This window comes from Cricetulus griseus, chromosome 7 (assembly GCF_003668045.3).
Source record: "Cricetulus griseus strain 17A/GY chromosome 7, alternate assembly CriGri-PICRH-1.0, whole genome shotgun sequence".
Taxonomy (NCBI): Eukaryota; Metazoa; Chordata; class Mammalia; order Rodentia; family Cricetidae; genus Cricetulus; species Cricetulus griseus.
In genome coordinates this window covers 57887881-57909967 of record NC_048600.1, presented here as the reverse complement: position 1 = coordinate 57909967, position 22087 = coordinate 57887881, and the positions used below count along the sequence as shown (strand labels likewise).

Below are 22087 nucleotides of genomic sequence, written 5' to 3'. Positions count from 1 at the left end.
GGATGTCCTGCCTGTTAGACTCTCACACTGTGGGACTGTGAGATGAGTGCAATGACTCACTCAAGGAAATCAAACAAAAAGGAAAAATCAAACAAGACCATCAAGTGATTACTGCTTCCAATTCTTCATCACCATCTTGCTTTCTTTCTTGTGGTTTCTAAGCCCAAATCATCAAGCTTTCTTTTCACCATCTGAGCTTTAATATAGGCTTCTTCCCTTCCTGACATTCCTCTACCACATTCTTACAACAGTTTTCTTTTCTTTTGTTTCACCTCCCTAGAACCAGTCACTTAGAATTTGGTTACTTGTGAAGAAAAGAACCCTCATCACTACAGCGGCCAAGTCAATTCCATGGGCACGTGGCACATTTTCTTTGGTGATTTTGAAAGAAAAAAAGGATGAGATTTGGTAAAATTCTGATTCACAGAGTGACACCTTTTATTTGCTTTACCATATTTGAGCTTACAATCTTTACCAAGTGTTCATAACAAATTAGCTCCATTTCATTGAAAGAAAACTGAATGTTGATGACACCCAGGAACTTGCCCAAGTTCACCCATCTCAATTTAACTCCTGTTTGCTTCATTTCCAGAGCTTCTTTTTATCCATTAGTGGAGGTGTGTAGTGTTTCTGCCCATGGAACAGAGCCTCTGGGTCCTTTTAATGATTTGTTCCCAAATTTTCTATATTGACCATTCTTAAAACCTTATTTTTCAGATATAAGTCCAAGGGATATGTCTCCTAATATCCCATTTCTTCACCACACATCGTAGTAGTCTGTTCTTTAAACTTAGACAATTCTTAATATCAAACCACTCACATGGGATGGTAACATCTTATTAAATTTTCAAATCCCCGGCTGTTCATATGTTTGTTATTTGGTAGACTTTAGTGTCCCCCCAGCCCCCTTAATAAATTACAATGCTGTCTGTAGGGCAAAACCAAAACTCATACACAGATATAGCAGTGCTTTTTACATTTTTTGAAAATTTGATTTAATTAGTATATTAATAATTATTATTTTCCAAATCATTTATATTTCAAGTCGTTATATTAATTCTATGAAAATTTCACATATGTATTTAATAATCCTGTTTATTTTCTCTCTGTACCCTATTTTATTTCCCTCCTACCTGTGTTTTCCTCCAGTCTTTTCCATATGCCCCCCTTTCCATATTCATGGTCTTTTGTCTTGAGACCCCTGTTTAACTAAGACTGCTAACTGACTAATTCCCACAAAAGCTCACCAATTCCGCAGCAGCTTTTTAAACTGTGTTTCCTTTGCTAATGAAACACTAAAAGCTTTACTACATTTTTGTAGTCACAGGAGTCTTGATGTTATAAAGCAGTGGTTCTCAACCTGGGGGTGGGGGTCAAATGGCCCTCGCACAGGGGGGTCATCTAAGACCATTGGAAATGTTAGATATTTATATTAATGATTCATAACAGTAGCAGAATTACAGTTATGAAGTAGCCATGAAAGTAATTGTATGGTTGGGGTTCACCACAACATAAGGAACTGTAATGAAGGTCGAGAACCACTGACATAAAGTAACAGTGATTCACAGTCATAAGTTCTTAGAGGGAGCATGCTTCAGCTTGTTTTGAAACTCCTCTGCCATTCAAGAAATACTTTGCTCACTGAAGGAAAGGAAGTAGCCAGTCTCTCCTCTAACACAGAACACATGCATTCATCTATTTTTTTTTCTTCTATGAGTCAAAGATGTCTGTTAACAAGAAGAGTGGTTATCAGTCATCACCATGCTGGCTTATGGCTGAGTCCTTTTCTCCATGGTGCTCAGGCGTGGGGCCACCATGGAGATTCCCAGACCTAGGATTAGCACAGCAAAGCAGGGGTAGGGTCACCTCAATAGGCTGATCAATGGACCACATTAAGGAGGGATTACAAGGCTGGAGAGCACCATGCCAACTAAGGAAGCAGCATGGAGGAATTCCTCAGACTTTGAAAAGGTCTTTTTATCCCTTTTACTTATTGTTTTAAGGAAAAAAAACATACTTGATTAGATCACCTAAAGTGTGAAAACAAATGTCTGCCACACCTCAGCTGCTGAGCTAAACAACAGGTCTCCTTCCCGGAATGCAAATGAAAGAACCCTGATTTCTGAGAATCCTATCTGAAGCTGTTGAGAGCTACTGGCATGTGACAGCCTTTCTAGTTCCTCGTTGGTGAAAGTCCTTTTCAAGATAACCACAAAAATGATGAGCAGTCATTTCCCTGTACCTCTGGAGGAGGAGCTGGTCTACAGCCCCAGTCACCCTGGACAGTCTTCTTGTCACAGCCATTGTCACACACAAGAACATGGCTTGGGTTGGAAGATCATGTGGATGGGACACTAATGATTTCTTACTGAATTGAGTTTTCTTTTTTCCAAATAGATGAATGTTCTGTTTTTTTTTTTTTTTTCTTTTTTTGAGGCTGATAAATCTTAAGGTCTTTCGGTGACATTTTCATCATAAAGTATTGTTTTGACATGCTAAGGAAATACTGGAAAAAGAAGGATTTTGTCCCCTGACCATTTTCAAAAGGAGTTATTAATAGAGGTGTTTAGTCAAGGACTGTGTCATTCATTAATCCTCAATTAGAGCACACAGGCCTAGCCCACCCCACCTCATGTTTATTTTTTCCTCAACTGCCAGGAATATGTTATTGCATACCCCACAGAGAAGACCTTCTATCTACACTCAGTGACCAATAAATGAGTGAGTGACACAAGGCATAAACTATAGACAACTGCTATCATATGGGGAGTGGTGTCTTAAGGGAGTATTCACTGCAAAGACAAACGTTTTCCATACAAAACTGTCTTGTTATGGATAACAAAAACACAAGAAAGCAATACGAAAATCCAATACTTTTGGCAAAAGAGGTCATAAAGAACAGAGTATAAATTTCAACTTGAGAAGCTATATTGAGCTGTTCACAGAAGACACAATCATAATGTGTCACTTCTGCTGATAAACAATGGCGATGAAAAGCCAAACCTGGCACCTGGCAACGGTTAGCCATCCAACAATATTGGATGAGAATTGATTAACTGGAAGACAATGGTGAAGAAGAATGAGATGCAACAAGGTCTACAGGAGCCCAGGGAGGACTGAGTAACTGCTACTTTATACTCAGTGCTGGGAAGGCAGAGGAGCTAAGATAGCAGGCTTTGGGAAAGAGAGACTAGCATGGGGGACTACAGGAGAAAGTCAGAGGGTATCCAGACCCTCCCCAATATGGTGGACCTTCTTGGTTGTGTGTGATTTAGGATTTTATGTCAGGGTCTGTAATGGGTGTGATGGATAGCCACTGTTTTGCTGCCCAGAAACCTCTCTCCACAGATCAGTTCTGCTCATGACTTTCAGGTAGAGGATGCCACTCAGAGGACCCTGCCCCTGTGGCCATAGTTGATTGGTCTAGGAATGGGTGTGTGGTGTCCACCCTGAGCCAGTCTATTTCCATGGGATATTTTCTTGATGAAGAGAGGATTGATTACTCCTCTCTGGGAATCAGGTGGGTCATAGATGGAAACACAAGGGGTAGAGCTTATCCTGATGGATTCTGACTTCCTGATACCGCAAGGCCTAAGGCCTACTCACCACTTACCTTGTATTTTTCTAATAATTTTCATTTTGGGCAAGGTATTTCTAGTCAGTATTTTGTCATATGCAGCCAAGTCTGTGTGTGTGTGTAGTTGTATGTATTGGCTAGGAGTTGACATGGCCATCTTTCTCCATATCACTCTACAAAATGTTTTAAGACAGTCTTTTAATGAACCTAGAACTTGTAGATTGGGCAGTCAAACATACTCTGGGAATACTCCTGCCTCCACCTAGCCAGTGCTGGGACTATAGTCTCACATCACCTACACCCTCTTTTTATTTATTTTTTTAAGCATGGGTGATGGAGATTGAACTTATAGATTGTTGTGCGGCACTTACTTACCTGAGACATCCTGCAACTATGATTTTTGACTAATTCTTAAGTTAGGTAGGTATGGTTATCATTTGAGACAAAAAATATTCCCCATATTGATTTTAAATACACACAATTTTTCTTACTGGTTAAGGTGGTGCAGGCCAATATTTAAATATAAGTATATTATCCTGAGTTATGGAGATAGTGGGATGGAGAAAATCTTTATGCTATCATCAGTTAATACCTTAGTGTGATTATATCTTTCACACAACCTGGCAGAGTAGGTCCTGAAGGGATATAAATGGAAAAGAACTTTTAAGTAGTAGCATGATAATAATGCTAACACTGGGAAGATGGCAACCAATATCCACGTTGTACATGTGTGTCTGTATCGAAACATGGATCCATGTGTGTAGATATGAACCCATGCATATTTATCTGTATAAATGTATCCATGTGTGTTGTTATGCATTTATGTCTGTCTTGTCTCTGTATTTGACTGTGTATGTTTGTACATGTGTATCCAGAAATATAAGTTTATCTGTATCTATGTGTATGCATATATATGTTTCAGTGTTCATGTGTATATTTTTGTGCCCCAGGGGAAAAAAACTATAGGATACAGCTTATTAAAAAAAAGAGACCAAAGATTCATAAAATATACGTAAAAGACAAAAAGAATTGGTATCCATTGGGTTGTTCTATCACTAAATTATCACTATTATTGTAAGTAATTAAAACATATACAATTGGATATTTTCATGTGCAGGAAAGTTATAGTCAATTAAAAAATAAAAACTACAATTAAAAGGATATAGAATTAAATTAGCATCGGGGAAACAGGTATATAAGAGTTGAGTTTTATTTCAGACTAATCATTGTGTCAACTAGTTAAGCTTTACTAAAATTCAGTCTCTGAAACTGTTTCTTCCTCTCTAAAATAGTCCAACTCCTTGTTTTTTTCTAGAAGAGAAGTTTCTGTGACAGCTCATGAAGGAAACTGGTCAACACAGTGGCTAAGGACTTTGTCTGAATTGTCAGGAAGACCTACATATTTTGTGTAGATGAGGTCCACTTAAAACTTTGAGGCCTGAACTTAATAGCATTATCAGCACGAAGTTGGATTTTAGTACTTTGAAGTCTCAGTTCTTTCTCCCTAACTGCCAAGAGTGATGGCCCCAGAAAGCTCAAGCACCTCCATTGTGTACTTACGGTACTTTCTAAATATAAGTTCATATGGAGAAGAACCAGATTTACCAGAAACTACTGAAGCCACACCAGGGAATGCAGAAGACACTTCTGAAGAACTTTTCACTGGCTAAGGATGAACAATTAACAAAGACAAAAACTGCATAGATTTGACATGTGTCATTCCTGTTTAAATCTTTGAATTCCCCTTGAAACTAAGGCAGAAAACCTTAAACTCACTAGACATGTTTGGGTGAGGCTGGAGAAAAAAAATAATTTTTAAAACTTGTAAATAAATGAGAACAATAACTTCTGAATTTCATGGACAGAAGACATCTCAGAAAAACCAAATGGCCATGAAAAAAATTAAATTAGAGAATCACCACTTTAAAAATGCCATTGAATTTATGGATTTAGCCAGTCATCACCAGTGACTATCATCAGGGCAGAAAAGGCAGCCATCTTTCTTATGTAAAATGTTCATAAACTATTGGGGTGATTTCAATAAGAAATGTTATCCATTGGTTGGTGAACTTGAATACTTGGTCCTCAGCTGGCTGTTGAGGGAGTTTATGGTGCCTTTAGGTGGTGCAGCCTTGCTAGAGGAAGTATATCACTGAGGGTGGTCTTTGAGGGTTTATAGCCTTGTGCAGCTACTTGTTTTGTTTCTCTGCTTCCTGTGTGCATATGAAAAGTTATAAACTAGTTTCTTACTCTTTCTCCATGCCATACCTTCTTGTCATGATGGACTGTAAGTCAAAGTGAAATTCTTCCTTAATTTGTTTTTGTTCAGTATCTTAACATAGCATCAGAAAAATAATTACTACACCATGATTCCTTTGAATCCCATCCCCCAACGCATAGTCCATTCTAATCTGATTTAGGTGCTGGGTTCCCTTACCAATTTATAGAAATATACTAGGAAGGGGAATGTGTTAAATGGTATCACAGAAACACAATAAATAAAAAAATCCAGGTTATGGGAATTTTATATAATAAACAATTTTGCTTATTAAACAACAATAATAACTATGCAAAGAAAGAAGAGAGGTAAGTGGGAAATTTCAAAGTGATAGAAATGTAAGAATTTAACCTCAATATTTGGCCTGATTCAAACATACATATTGGTTAATAGTCAAGAATACTGACTCGAAAGTTAATATAAAAGAATTTTTGTTGTTTTACCTGCAAGATAATGGTGTACTTGAAGAGATTATCATTCAGAGACACATATCAGACAGTTGGAGGGGAAATGCTAAGATGTTGATGATTTGTTTAAAAACACTTTTTACAGCCAAAGAGGGGGAAAAGATGACCAGGTTTAATTTTGTGTTGCTTGCTTAAATTAGGCGATGGGTACATAAACATGTATCATCTTATTCTCTAGTTTTTATACATACTGGGAAAATTTTCCCAATAAAAGTCAGAAATGAAAAGCCTGACTGAGTTTAATGTGAGTATAGCCCACCACTAGCAGGACAATAGAGCTGTTATTACTTCACTTCTTATGGGCATCCTAGAGGTGTTTACCTCATAGGGCTTTGTGAGAAATAATAGGCATAAAACGCTTACAAGACAACACATTGTACACAGCACAAGCTTGACTGATTTACACATTGATGCCATATAATATTATTTATTATTATATAGATAACATACTAAATGACCCAAATAACATAACCACTATTCATCAATAATAATCTAGTAATAAACTAGAAAGCACCAAATATTCTTGATAGAAATTTTGAACAAGTTGTCATGGGCAGTGAAACAGATTTTCTCTGGTTCTCAGAACAGGCCCTCTGGTCCTCAGGACAGGTAAGGTTGAGAGGGCATGCAACCATCTTTTGTTTCACTTGAGGTTTTGAGATGGTGAAACTTCTGCCCTTACTGAACCACAACTCATTTGTAGGCAAGCCCTCTTGTTTCTAAATATGGTAAAATCAATACTTCCACTGCAGAGAATAAATATTTGTTTCTAACTTAGCAAATGTTTTCAAGCAATAACTATTGGTAGGGTGGAAGTTATAGTAGTTAAAAGTGAGGCTCAACAAAGAGTTCAAAATGCAAATATTAATCAGAGTTGCCCTAGGACATTGCTTTTCAAAGTTCAATATGATGTGAATAGCCAGGGACTCTGTAAAAATCACTGCAATTTCCTACTGCTGAGTAGCTCTTAGATGATGCTGAAATGGCCAACCCTAAACTAATGGTTTAGTTTAGCATATACCTGACACAGGAAAATGATTTGATAAATTCTTTGGTAGGACTCAGGTTTCAATCATTTAGATGAAAAACAATTAAGAACATATTTGACCTAGAGTATTGATTGGGAGAATTCATTTCTGATCTTTTTGCTTTAGTAACTTTTATATTTATCAAAAAGAGGCACAGGTATTCATTTCCAGGGGCTCCAAGATTCAGAATGCCACAAATAAAGAGAGGTGAATAAGTTAACTCCCTGGCCACGTCCTTTTGGCTGCTAGGCATGGAATTTAGCATAGCAATAATGCTGAAGTGTTTGTTCCCAACTCTTACTTGGCATTGTGATATGGGACTTATTATTTCAAAAATAGGTCAATGATTTTGTGAATTCAAAAATGGCTCCCAAGGAAGATTCCAGTTGAAAAGGTAGTGGCTTTGGCCTAATTTTAGTTCTGGGAAAAGGACTTGTACATCAACTCTGGTTCCCACAGTGTCCTGGAAAGTAGACACTTAGCAGAGACTCTTGATGTTTGCAATTCCACTTGGATAAGAGAAGACAGAACTGCTTGGGCCAAGGGAATGGTCCTTTCAGCATGTCATAATCATGTTTATATCAAATCTAGGTTAATGTCCCCTTCCATAAAGTTCCATAGGAATGCAAACAAGTATTTGTTCTGAAAAATGTTCTCAGGAACCTTCACATATTTTATATTGGATCCTTCATGAGGATTGTGTCTATGGGGTACTAACCTCTTAGTGTGACTTGACCATGAATCATAGTTTTCAAGAGCTTGGGACAGTGTTGGCCTGGTTTATCTTGGAAAATGTTTATCTAAGGAAGTCACATCCAAACTCTCACCATTTCAGGGTAATGAAAATATTATATGAAGTAGAGACTTCTAGCAATTTCTTAGGTAAATAAAAGTCCTTTTGGGGGGAGAGTAAGGGTCTCATGGATTACAGAAATTTAGAGAGAAAACAAGTTAACAAAAACCATTGATTCTCATTATTCAAGACACTAAGTTCCCTAGTAGAGTTTTTTGGGTCACTTATGTAAACTATCATATCATCGGCAAATAGTGAAAGTTGACTTCTTACAAATTGGAAAGGAAGAAGCCAAACTTTCACTATTTGAGGATGATATGATAGTTTACAAAAGTGACCCAAAAAACTCTACCAGGGAACTCCTACAGCTGATAAACACCCTCAGCAAAGTGGCATGATACAAAAGTAACTCAAAAAAGTTAGTAGCCCTACTATATACAGATGATAAATGCGCTGAGAAAGAAATCAGAGAATCATCATACTTTACAATAGTCACAAACAACATAAAATATCTTGGGGTAACACTAACCAAACAAATGAAAGACCTGTATAGTAAAAATTTTGAGTCTTTAAAGAAAGAAATTAAAGAAGATACCAGAAAATGGAAAGATCTCCCATGCTCTTGGATAGGTAGGATCAACATAGTAAAGATGGCAATCTTGCCAAAAGCAATCTACAGATTCAATGCAATCCCCATCAAAATCCCTTCTTCACAGACTTTGTAAGAACAATACTCAACTTTATATGGAAAAACAAAAGACCCAGGATAGTCAAAACAACCCTGTACAATAAAGGAATGTCCGGAGGCATCACCATATCTGATTTCAAGCTCTATTATAGAGCCATAGTCCTGAAAACACTTAGTATTGGCACAAAAATAGACAGATAGACCAATGGAATTGAATTGAAAACCCTGATATCAACCTACATACCTATGAACACCTGATTTTTTTATTTTTCTGATTTTTGACAAACAAGCTAAAGTTATACAATGGAAAAAAGAAAGCATCCTCAACAAATAGTACTGGCATAACTGGATGCAGGCATGTAGAAGATTACAGATAGATCCATATCTATCATCATGCACCAAACTTAAGTCCAAATGGATCAAAGATCTCAACATAAATCTAGCCACACTGAAACTCTTAGAAGAGAAAGTGGGAGGTACCCTTGAATTAATTGGTACAGGAGACTGCTTCCTAAACATTACACCAGTAGCACAGACACTGAGATTGACAATTAATAAATGGAACCTACTGAAACTGAGAAGCTTCTGTAAGGCAAAGGACACAGTCCACAAGACAAAACAGCAGCCCGAAGAATGGGAGAAGATCTTTACCAACCCCACATCTGACAGAGAGCTGATTTCCAAAACATATGTGGAACTCAAGAAGCTAGCCACCAAAACACCAAACAGTCCAATTAAAAAGTGGGGTGCAGAACTAAACAGAGAATTCTCAACAGAGGAATCTAAAATGGCTGAAAGACACTTAATAAAGTACTCCAAATCCTTAGCCATTAGGGAAATGCAAATCAAAACAACTCTGAGATACCATCTTACACGAGCCAGAATGGCTAAAATCAAAAACACCAATGACAGTCAATGCTGGAGAGGATGTGGAGAAACAGGAACACTCCTCCATTGCTGGTGGGAGTGCAAACTTGTAAGATCACTTTGGAAATCAGTATGGTGGTTTCTCTGGAAAATGGAAATGAGTATACCTCAAGATCCAGCAATTCCTCTCTTGGGCATATTGCCAAAGAATGCTCATTCATACAACAAGGACATATGTTCAACTATGTTCATAGCAGTGTTGTTTGTAATAGCCAGAACCTGGAAGCAACCTAGATGCCCCTCAACTGAAGAATGGACAGAGAAAATGTGTTACATTTACACAATGGAGTACTACTCAGAGGGGGGAAAAACAGTGGAATCTTGAAATTCCCAGGCAAATGGATGGAACTACAAGAAACCATCCTGAGTGAGGTAACCCAGTCACAAAAAGACAAACATGGTATGTACTCACTCATATATGGATTTTAGATATATTACCAGCCTACAGTCCACACTGCCAGAGAAGCTAGGAAACAAGGAGGATCTCAGGAGAAGAACTCAGGGTCCCCCGAAGAAGGGGAGGGGGACAAGAACTCCTGAGCAAATTGGGAGCACAGGGGGGAGAGAGAAGGGAGGTGGGAATGGGAGATGGGTAAAAGGGGAGGGGGGAGGAGAACAGGAGGACTGAGATGGGAGGAATAGAGGAGGGCAAGAAAGGAGACGCCTTGATAGAGGGAGACAGTACAGGTATGGAGAGAGGTCTGGCACAGGGGAAATGTTCAGGGATCCACAGGGGTGATCCCAACTATGAATCTAGGCAGTGGTGGAGAGGCCGCCTTTGATACCTTTCCCCTATAATGAAATTGATGACTACCTTGGCTACCACTCCTAGAGCCTTCACCCAGTAGCTGATCGAAGCAGAAACAGGCACCCACAGCTAAACATTGAGCCATACTCCTAGAATCCAGTTTTGGAGAGAGAGGAGGGATGAGCAAAGGATCCAAGACTGTGCTGGAGAAACCCACAGAAACAGTTGACCTGACCTAGTGAGAGCACAGATACCCTAGTCATAAAGCCGGGGAACCAGCATTGGACCTAACCAAGCCCTTTGGATGTAGGTGCCAGCTAGGAGGCCAAGCCAGTCTATGGGACCTCTAACAGTGGAGCCAGTGTTTATCCGTAGAGCACAAATGGACTTTGGGAGCCCATTCCCTATGGAGCTATTTCAGCCCAGGTATGGGAAGGAGTGCCTGGGCCCTCCCCCAAATGATGTGACGGATTTTGATGATCCCTCAAGGAGACCCTGACTATCTTCAGGGAATGGGTGGGGGGTGGGTTGGGGGGTCGGTGGAGAGCATGGGAGGATGGGAGGATGAGGGAATGGGGGGATGGATGTGTAAATAAGAGTGCTTCTAAAATAAATAAAAATGTTTAAAAAGAGACACCAAGTTCCTACACAAATCATATGAGGAAGTATTCAAATCTTCTGAGACAACAGTGAGACCCCCTTTTCCTGTTCCTCAGAATTTTCAATTTTTATGTGAGGATAGTAAAGTAATGCTCCCCTCACAGAGTGATTTTATGGGCTCAACATGTTCGGAAGTATGGTCATGCAGTAAGAAGTACATGGGTTGATGACAATTTGTAGTCCCTCCCCCCATGACTTGAATGGTGCTTTTCCTTTGTTCCAGTTTTCAGGAAGGTATCAGTGAGTTTATATTGAGATAACTTGGGGGAGTGTTTTCAAGTTATGCATGCCCAGGTTCTGTTAGTCATTGTTTTATTGTGGCAATGGGAGAGAGTATGGATATTTGTGAAAGCTTCTCAGGACAGTGATGATGCATTCTCAGTACCCACCATGCATCTGCAGTAAATCTCTAAGAGTGATCCCACCCTTCCAATGGCAGTCCTGGGATCTGTTCCTTGGAATAAAAGATTTCTGTGCTTGTATAAAGGAACATTCCATGCTCCTCCTTCTTGGGACTTACTAAAGGATCAGACAAGTCCGACAGGACAGACTTTAAAATGTGTAGCCTATTATCTTCTTATCTTATTTATCTTTGCAGTGTTCTCCTTTCTTGAAACTCTCATCCATATCTTTGTTTAATGCACTGAGGAAACTCTGTGGTACAGCATTAGCCAATAGTGAATTCTGTGCATATCCAGAAATTTTATGCATTAAAGGTATTAGGGGGAAGCAGCAAAGCAGAGACCATGCAAGACTCCTCCTGTTCAGAGAGTGGCCTGGAATTTATTCCTTTGATCCCACTGCTTTATTCTTCCAGCAACCTGCTACTTATGTCTGGAAAGAATCTGTAAATGATAAATAAATGCTTTCCTATATGCACCCCTCTGCAAATGCCAGGTTACAGTCAAAGGGTCAGGAGGGGGTGCTACCAGGGACTTTATGGACAAATGTGGTTTTGAATTCTGGTTCTAACTTTACAGCTCAGTGACTATGGGTGAAAGATGTGACATATCTGTGTCCAAGTTTCTTTATTTGTAAAATGAGGATGCTGATGGTGTCCATCAATTGGGCTGTTGTGAGGACAGAGTTAATCATGCAAAACTCTAACCACGGGCTCAAGCTTATTGTTGTTGTTAGTGAATCACAAATGTTCTTGAGCAAAGGGAAATCAGGACATGGAAAAAGAGCTCCAGAAGCCAAGTCAATAAATTTCCCTCTTTTCACACATAAGTTTATCTTTTTGAAGGAAGGCCAAGTAACTGATGAGAATTCAGGGTGCAATTAGAAATGTTTATTGAACTGAATGGTTGAGGTGCTGGAGTATGAAGGATTCTTTCACCCAGCTTCACTTTAGTTAAGTCCCAACATGTCTGATGATATACTAGAAACAGCCAGGAACCGAGGCCAAAGGAAGAAGAAGCAACAGTGGCTGAAATTCAACAGCTTTGACATGAGAGGGGAAATGAGATTTCAAATTGAATGAGGATGCTGAAGTCAGAGAGCTTAAAGCAGAGATGTTTACTCAAGTAAAAGTTTGTTATTTCTAGAAGTAACTTACAAGAAGAATAGAACCAAGTACCAAGTCTAAGATACCCTTGCCTGTTTCCAGACTCAGGTGTCAGACTCGCCTGTACACACATCGTGTGTGTGTGTGTGTGTGTGTGTGTGTGTGTGTGTGTGTGTGTGTGTGTGTATAATAAATGTATAATCTTGACTGTAAGTATCAGTTAAAAAGTTTTCTGATCAAGGAAGTAGGTCACAGGGCCTCAAGTCCAGATCTAGATTCTTCCTGCCTGCCTTGAAGGACTTTGTGACTGTACACTAGACTTTTGTCTTCCTCTTTGTAAACCCTGAAGGGAGGGACAAGCCAAGGAACACAAAACTCAAGAGGCCAAGCCAGATCAATGGGGTTCAGAGACCAAGAGGCAAAGAGCTGTGGTCACTGCAGTGAGTGCAGTGACAAAGATGTGGTGAAGGTGGGTTCCAGCCATAGAGACCACCTATTGTGTATGTAGCAAGCACCAAGCCCTCATTTTGCTCCTTGCTTTCCTTATTACAGCTCACGCTCATGGCACTCTATGGGACACCTGTTGGCATTCGTGTCTACAAGTGGAGAGGAGACCAGACATAGGATGATTGTCAATCACATCGGAAGGAAGCATTTTAAGAACTGCTCATTAGATACTGTGGAGGCGGCAAGCTGAGGCAGAATATACTGTTTCCTCTTGAGAAATGGTATATAGCATAGAACTATAGCTTGTGAGACCCTCAGAGGAATCGGACATTTGCTTTCTTTCTCCCAAATCCCCTGACTTATTTAATTTCTCCCCAGCCAAAAGCTGGCAGAATAAAAAAGCGACAGAATTCCCCTTTTCTGTTGATAGAGAAAGGTGCCAGGTTGGAAATGATTTCAATAGAAAACCAGAATATCATTCCCAATTAGCCAAAAAATTGTTTCTGAAGGTCATTAATATTAATAGCAACTGTTTACCAGTCTCTTTCAGTGTGATGTCCATGCCAAGTAACTCAGTTCTATACCATTTAGTCTTTAGAGTTACTCTAAGGGAAAGGTATTATTTTTGCCTCTTGTTCCTTGATAAAGGAACCAAGGTGTGAGAGTGATAACTTGTGTAAAATGAGACAGCTTATATGTGACAGAACTTATAAATACAGTTCTGTCAAAACCTAGAGTCATAGTTGGTCAGCACCAAACTATCTGTATTTCTTCTACCCTCTAGCACTGCTCTGATTAAGTATAAGACATAACAAAAGTGTGCTCTGGACTGACAGCAGGGGAACCTGCATAGGACCAAACTAGGTCCTCTGAATGTGGGTGACAGTGTGTGGCTTGGGCAGTCTGTAGGGCAACTGGCAGTGGGACCAAGATTTCTCAATCCCTAGTGTTTGAACTGCATTTTGGAGCCTATTCTCTTTGGAGGGCTACATTGCTCAGCCTAGATCTAGGAGGGAAGGCCTTGTTCCTGCCTCAAAGTGATGTGCCAGACTTTGTTGATTACCCATGGGAGGCCTTACACTCTCTGAGGAGTGGATGGGGGTAGGGTTGGGGGAAGGTGAGGAGAACAGGGGGAGGGAAGGTAATGGGAACTGGGACTGATATGCAAAATGAGAAAAGTTTGCTTTAAATTAAAAAAAATGATATAAAAGAAATAACAAAAGCATCAACAAGGGCTCTCTGACCTAGGAGAGGATTAGGACTGTCAATAAAGAAGGTGCACAAGAGGGAAAAATGGGGATTGGGAGATAACTCAGTTGGTTAAGTGCTTGCTGTGCAAGCATGAGAACTTGAGTTTGATCCTTAGAACCCACTTTAAAAAATTCTGAGCATGGTATATGCTTATAATCCCAGAAGTGAGGAGGTAGAGTCAGGTGGATCCCTGGAGCTTGCTGGCCAGCTACCATAGCCTACTCAGTAAACTCCAGAACCATGAGAGACCCTGTTTCAATAAAGAGGTGGATTGCTTCTGAGGACAGACCTGATGTTGAACACACACACACACACACACACACACACACACACACACACACACTCATACACACACAGAAAATAACTACGATTATCCTGTTGTGGTTAAGAAGGAGCCAAAGAAATATTGAAGATTCATACTCAGATTTGAACTGGGCAGAGTGAACAGGGTATGCTGAGCACAGAAGAGAGGGTTGATTGTATTTGTAACTGAGCAATTATAAGACTTTATTTTGAATATAAGATAGGTTGTCCAGGTGGATGAATTTAATCATCACTTGTAAATTCAAGCCACCAGCAAGTTACAGACTTCTTTAAGCCTCAGTTTTCTTATCTGTGATATGGGCATGATAGCTACCCAGAGGATTGCTGGAAGGAGTGAGTTTCTAAAGAGGCATCTGCTACCTTCTCTCTTCCTGCCAGTGTAGGTTCAGCATTCTGAGAGATGAGCTTGCTTCCTGCCTCTGACCTCACCACATAGGTGTAGAGAAAGTACCTTACCTGCTGTGAGAAGCCCTTCACAACACGCCTCTGCTTGAGGTTGGTCTCTCCATCCAAGTTGGCAGTTTCCAGGTGGCAGACACCACTGGGGTCTGAAGAGAAGAGGAGAAGGATGTCTGCTGGGACGATCTCATTACACCGCATCTGGACAAAGTCTCCCACACGTACATCCTGCCAGCGCTTCTGCATGTAGCTCTGCTCTATTCTGGGGTACAAAGAAGACAGAGGTCTCAGTGAGCATTAAGATTCCTCAGTGTGCTGGTTTACTTTAGATGTCAACTTGCCACAGTTTAAAGTCACCAGGGAAGAGTATCCATTGAGGAAATAGCTATATTAGATTGGCTTGTCTATAGGGGATTGTCTTGATTATTGGTTGACTCAGCCCACTGTCTGTGACATACTTCACTGGATAGGGGTTTTGAGTTTTGCTATATGAGGAGAATAGAGGGGCCTTATTAAACAGACTAAAGAGTGAGTGAGTCAGAATCTAGGTATTTATTCTCTCTCTGCTGTTGATTGTGGATGTGACACTTTAAGTGCTTGCCTTGATGTCCCTGTGATAATGGCTTGTACCCTGGAATTTAAGCCAAATAAATTTCTCCCTCCCCTAAGTTGCTTTTGGCCATGATTTATAAAATCCCATTAGTAAAAGGTCTGTCCTCGGGACTGTTTAGAATTTTGAACAATTACCAACTGTTGACCAGGTGTGCTGAGCCCTTCCTTCCTGGCAGGAAGAATACATTTAGGGGAAGTCAACTGTGCCATTATATTGCATGGCTGGTTATCACAGAAGAAAGCAAAGGTCCAAAGACCAGAGATAGTGAGGAAGCTGCTCTCAATTATGGGGAGCAGAGAGGCAGTAAAAATGAGGATGTTGGTCATTAAGAATGCATGAGACATTGATAAAATAGAAAAACTCTAAACACATTGAGAGCTTTAGTAAGAAGATACCTGGGACATTGACAGCATAGGACCCACAACAACTGGGAAGGCAGAAGACAGGGAGAAATGATAAACTTTCCTCTCTATAATTTATCAAAGTTAGACAATAGCAGTAGCAACCACACTCATCAACTTAATGTTTACAACACACTGAGTACTAGTGTCAACATTTTGTTCACTTACATGACAATTTGTTGGTGCAAGCATCTGAATTTCACAAATAAAGAAACTTGGAAAACAATTTTTTCCAAGTCTTATAAACCCAAGTTGAAACCTGAGCTTGTATCCAGCTTGATGTCAAAGCTCATAGCTTTCACTGCTAGTCCCTTCCAGCTGGTATCACAGTTCCAACCTTCCCATTCCCTCCCTCCCAACAGGACATCCAATTCATGCAGAGCTCACATATCAGAAAGTCTTTGTTCCACCCAGCCAAGTATTTGACAAAGTTTGCTCTTCTAAGTAATACAGATGCTCATATTTTCTACCTTTAAAGAACTCTTTAAAAGGGTCCTATAAAGTCTTTTGGTCATGCATGCCAAGCTACATCTAATACCCCAGATGCCCTCAATTATTCCTTGGATCATGCAGTGTCAAGACCTATCCTAAAGGTGTGTTTTCTTCTATAACTGCATGTTTAACACTCCTCTTTCAACATGGGATTTGAAACCAGACCAATATTCCACACGTGGTCTTTTAATCAGAGCCCTGTTGGCTTGAAGCTGGTTTCTTTAAGTATACATGGGCCTGGGGAGACAGATTACATCTGTGCTATTTCCACACAGATGTTGAGCCCTTCTGCATATGCTGTTTTCTGCTGGAATCTGAGCTACCTGGGCATGACAAGTCTATATCTAAAAGATGTGAATAAAAAGTACTCAAAAGAGGATCAAGGAATTGGTGTCTGCCTTCTTGGGGGGTTCGCTGGAGACTCTCAGCAAAGCCCTCCTAAAAGCCTATCATCTTTCTCACACATGGTCCCTGTAGAAGACTCTCCCAGTCCTTGAAATGAAGAATCTTCTATCTGGAAGACTGGAAGAAGACCTCATCAGTGAATAGCTCATCAGGCACATGAGGATTGGTGAGTGGCCTTGCATGTTGAAGCTACCACAGGGTCTGTGGAGATGTTCCATGGCTGTAGAAACCCAGTATAGTGGCCCTAGACTATTCCATTGCAATAATGTCTACATGACTACTGTATGCAGACAGTATCTCTATAGCAGTTTATTAATATCTTTTTCTTCTGTGATAAAGTAGGAATCAGATTTCCACACAACTTTCAATTGTCACCATTGAAGCACCTATTATACCCCATATCTCTTCTTAAAAATGAAGAACAAGGAGAGTTCTACAAGTGGTAGTTCATTCTATCATTTCACACATGTATTTTAAAATGTGTTTATTTGTGCTGGGTGGTGGTGCACGCCTTTAATCCCAGCACTTGGGTGGCAGAGGCAGGCAGATCTATGTGAGCTAAAGGCCAACCTGGTCTACAGAGTGAGTTCTAGGACAAGCTCCAAAGCTACAGAGAAACTGTCTTGAAAAACAAAAAGGTATTCATTTATTATATTTAGGGTAGATATTCATCCACCAAGATAGTCAGAGCAACTCAGCCCTGGGATCACCTGTAAGTGCTCAGGTACAAGGATCTTTAAAGGCTGTCAGTGTCAAATGGACTTCCACAGAATGAAGGATGGGTTCATATTCTACTGCCTTCTTTTCTTTTCTTTTCTTTTCTTTTCTTTTCTTTTCTTTTTGAGAGAAAGCAAACAAATGATTCTTAAATATTATAGCAAACTTGCCCAAAGGAACAAAGGGTTATCCCTCTGTTTATCTGCATCTCCTCTTGCTTCTTCCTGGCCTTTGGGACTATAGGGTATCAGTTTGATTGATTGCTACAACCTCAACATTCCACCCAGTGTGTGAGATCAGCTTTAGGGAGAACACCCTTGAATCTGAGCATCGTCTGGATGGTCAACATATGCTAGCCGGGGTTTCTACATTCAGAGCAAAGTCAGGCCAAGGCACCTCCATAAGTGAAAGCAATTCTCATCCCACCCCCAATAAAGGTCTCCATTGCTAAGTATGGGATATAGGTTGGGATAATAAAAGATGGAAGGCCTTGGAGGTTAGTTTTGGGTACATACACTTTTAGGAATATATGTCTGTCTGAACCAGGAATGCTAATTTGTCAATCTTCATCATGATTCAGGCATTGCCAGACTTGGGCTCTGCATCTTTACAGTACTCCTTGGGTCCCAATGACACCACCACCATCCTGGACAGTTGTTTCTACAGACCAATTCTTTCATCAGACAGAACCGGATAGGGGAGGGACATTCATGGTTATTTCTGGAGGCCTGCCTCTTTACCTCAGGCTTGCCACTACTCTGCCAATCCCATCTTTCTTCTTCATGCTTTTTATGCTAATAACTACCTTCTGTGGCTTGGGTCAGGCAGTGATGACCTGCAAACAAAACCCCTAACCCTCTCAACCTTCCCCCAAGTCTAGAAAAGAGGGATAGCAGCAAATTGATGCTCAGGCTCTAGAGTGAGGTTCCTGGAACAAGTTCCCAGAAACATTGTTCCCAGGCCCATGCTATCTCCAGGAGTCCCTGGAGGGTGACTGGAGTACCGGGACTATTAGTATTCATTAAAAAAGTAAATGGGGAAATGCATTTTAGTATGGGTACATGGGACTTTCCATATTGGGTACAGTTGAGAGATTTTACTTGTAGAAGTATTATATTATATAATGCTATGTTACAGTAACCTAGCCCAGCTATGTTATAGGATGATAGACATAATTTACTGGACCTTTAGGGACACTTCCATTTCACACTCAGCTACTTTTCTGTGGTTGTTCAGTGCTTTGGGGTATACTTCATCACTTCATCTGTCACCAGCATGTCTGAGGAGCAGCCAAGGATGCATAGCTCAAGGGTGTCTAGCCAAGGGAGGTGAGAAGTGGCAGAATTTAGCTGAAGCATAAAAGTGGCATACTTCTACATTGAGTGACACTCAGATGTGACCAGATGCTGGCCAGGAGCCACCAGCCAGAGTCATTCCCTGATTAATATGGCCTGCTTGCAACAGCTGCCCCAGGTGAATTCATGCATAGACTCTTGCCTGTCCCACTGCTCAGTGAGCTTGCACCTGGGAACTCACTGCTATTTTAGTTTCCTGCAATGCTCACTCCTCTTTAAAACAAGATAAATTCACATGGCTTAGGACAACGACTCCATCTGGCAGATTCTACTGGGAGGAGAAATTAAATGGTGCAGTGTTTAACAGCCTTCTGGGAGAAGAGGGGCCTTTAAGAAATAAGGGTAAATAAACAGCAAGAGAGGCTTTTAACCAACTGTATGCCACTTGGAAGTGGGAGAGAATGGGGGGATGTTTAAGGCTCCATTTCTCCTGTATCTGGGTTCTATACAAAGAACTGTGGACACTGGAGAAGACAAGACTTATCAGGAGGCTGTCTTATGGAACTTATGATTAACAGAGGACAAACTGACCTGGGATGTCCTTCAGCAAGCTTAAATACTAAGCCAAGAGTGTCCCAGGTGCCTCTTTAGAGTGGGTAGGGACCATTGAGAAGAATGAAGGCAGTCCAGGAATTAAGAATGTGTTCAGAGGCAGGAAACATGACTTAATGATTAAATTCATACTATTCTTCCAGGAAACCCAGGTTTGGCTCCTATCACCCATTTCTGGCAGCTCACAACCACATGTAATTACAGCTTTAGGGACTCTGATACCCTCTTCTAGCCTGTGCAGGCACTTGCACTCATGCTACCATACCTAAAATACAGACACACACACACACACACACACACACACACACACACACACACACACACACTATTAAAAATGAAATAATTTTTAAATGAGTATGTTTGAATCTAAGTTTCATTGAGTATTGTCTGTGAATATAAGGTCAAATTTTTATATATAATTATAACTGAGAAGTTGCATAACCTCTCAGTATTATATCCTAACAGCAGTTTCCTCTCCTCCTTCCATTTCACACTCAACTACTTTTCACTTAGTGCTCATTAAACATGGCTTCCTTCATGATGCTGAGAGAAATGATTGTTCATGGTATGGTGAGGGCTTCTTACCCTTCTTGTGCCCTTGCATTTTCTTCATCATGCTATTCCATACTCACAGCTACCTTCTATGGTAGGCTATATCTGTAACTCTACCCCTATTCTCCAGGCAAAGAAGCTGAGGCTGGGATAAGTGGAGAGGTCTGGCCAAGGTGCAGAATGACAAAGCTCAGGCTAGACCCACTGTTCTTTCCACAGCCAGTGGCTGACTCAGGCCTGCTTATAATGCCTCGTTCTTTGGGGAGTTGAGTGTGGAGGTAGAGGCATATGGCAATGTAGTTAGGAGCATTGGAGTCACTTGAGCAGCCTTTAAATGATGGTTCTAACTTTTACATGTTGCAACCTTGGACTATTTCTTCTCTTCTTGTGTTAGTGTGTGTGTTTGTGTGTGTGTGTGTGTGTGTGTGTGTGTGTGTGGTGTGTGGTGTGTGTGTGTGGTGTGTGTGTGTGTGTGTGTGTGTGTGTGTGTGTGTGTGTGTGTGTGTGTTGAAGTGCTTGCAGGTGCATGTATTTGTGCATGTGTGGGAAGGTCAGAGGTCAATCTCTCTTATCACTGCTTAAGTGCTGTCTACCATTTATTTTTGAGAAAGTGTCTCTCATTGGTCTGAAACTTGTCATATAGGCTAGATTGAATGTGCTATGAACCTCAGTAGTCCTCCTGTCTATGTCTCCCCAGTTCTTGGATTGCAAATGTACCACCATACCCATATTTTATGTGGCTTCTGGAGATCAGACTTAGGTTCTCATGCTTATAAGATACACTTTACTGAATGAGCTATCTTACCAGCTCCTTCTTAACCCGATTGCCAGATTATTCAAATGGGATGAAGGGCTTTTGGTTGTTGTAACTTAAAAGTTTACCACACTGGTATTTATAGCTACCAACCTTCTCACTGGTGGTAGTTTCTAGGTTGGGGCAGAATGGAACATTGCTTTAGAGACAGAAAACTAGAAACTATAGTAGTTGCCTATTTTATTAGCAGATACAAATGAGGTATGGGGTTTGGTGGCTGGAAGGAAATGTCTTTTGAGTTGAGAGGGAGTAGGGCATGGAAAAGGGTAGTGTGGTCTTAGTTCTTAACCTGGTCCCAGTAAATGGCCCTGAGGTAGAAGGATTACTATTAAAAACAGCCTGGAACTAGGGCAGGGGATGGACTGTACCACTTTCTTCCTGCCTTACTGTACTTTATTGTCTATACTCACTTTTCTGGTACAGACCACACAGTAGGGATTTGTTAGACATGGAAGAGTTGAGGAAACTCTATAAAGCAAATAGGTGTTAAAAGCTCCAGGCATGGTGATGGTATCCATTTCTAATCTCACTGGTTATGTAGCTGCTGTGTTCAGAAAGAATAACTTAGACTATCATTAAGAGGAGATGGCCACAGGCATACCATGCCTCACAGGGCAGGGAGTTATAGGAGCCTTCCTACAAGGCTGTGGCCACTGGGTTATGAATAACCAGCCTGGGGGTGTCTGAGAGCACATAGCACAGTGTGTATGACCTTTCTCTAACCTCAGCAGATCCAAAGCCTATCTTTTTCTTTACACCCCCAGGCAGTGAACGTCAGTGTTGTGTGGCTAGTTGGCATGCTTGCCTGCACATCATGCTCCTGTGGCCTTATTGCTTCATGCACCTTTTTATTTTCACTATGTGATAATCTTGCTGAGAGATGGGAAAGTCTACATTTATGTACCTAGAATTGGGTAAGCTGAGTGTTTGTTAAATATGGTGTTTTATAGATTCATTTTGGATACTATGTAAAGGAGAAGCTTTTTGAAAAAAGTCATTAAGACTCCCCACTGAAGATTTCTAATAAAAATATGATATCATGTTATTGACTGACATGTATGGAGTGCCCATAATGAGCCCAGCACCAGACAT

General features: G+C 40.6%; 1 protein-coding gene across 1 annotated transcript in view; it reads right to left on the bottom strand.

The window, feature by feature from the left end:
• The window catches only part of Atp10b (ATPase phospholipid transporting 10B (putative)), a 102530-nt gene that overhangs the window by 68991 nt on the left and 11452 nt on the right, over positions 1-22087 (bottom strand). Inside the window, exon 3 of the mRNA XM_035447381.1 lies at positions 15152-15356. Within this exon, the coding sequence (XP_035303272.1) occupies positions 15152-15356 (205 nt within the window). The remainder of the gene's footprint in view (positions 1-15151; positions 15357-22087) is intronic.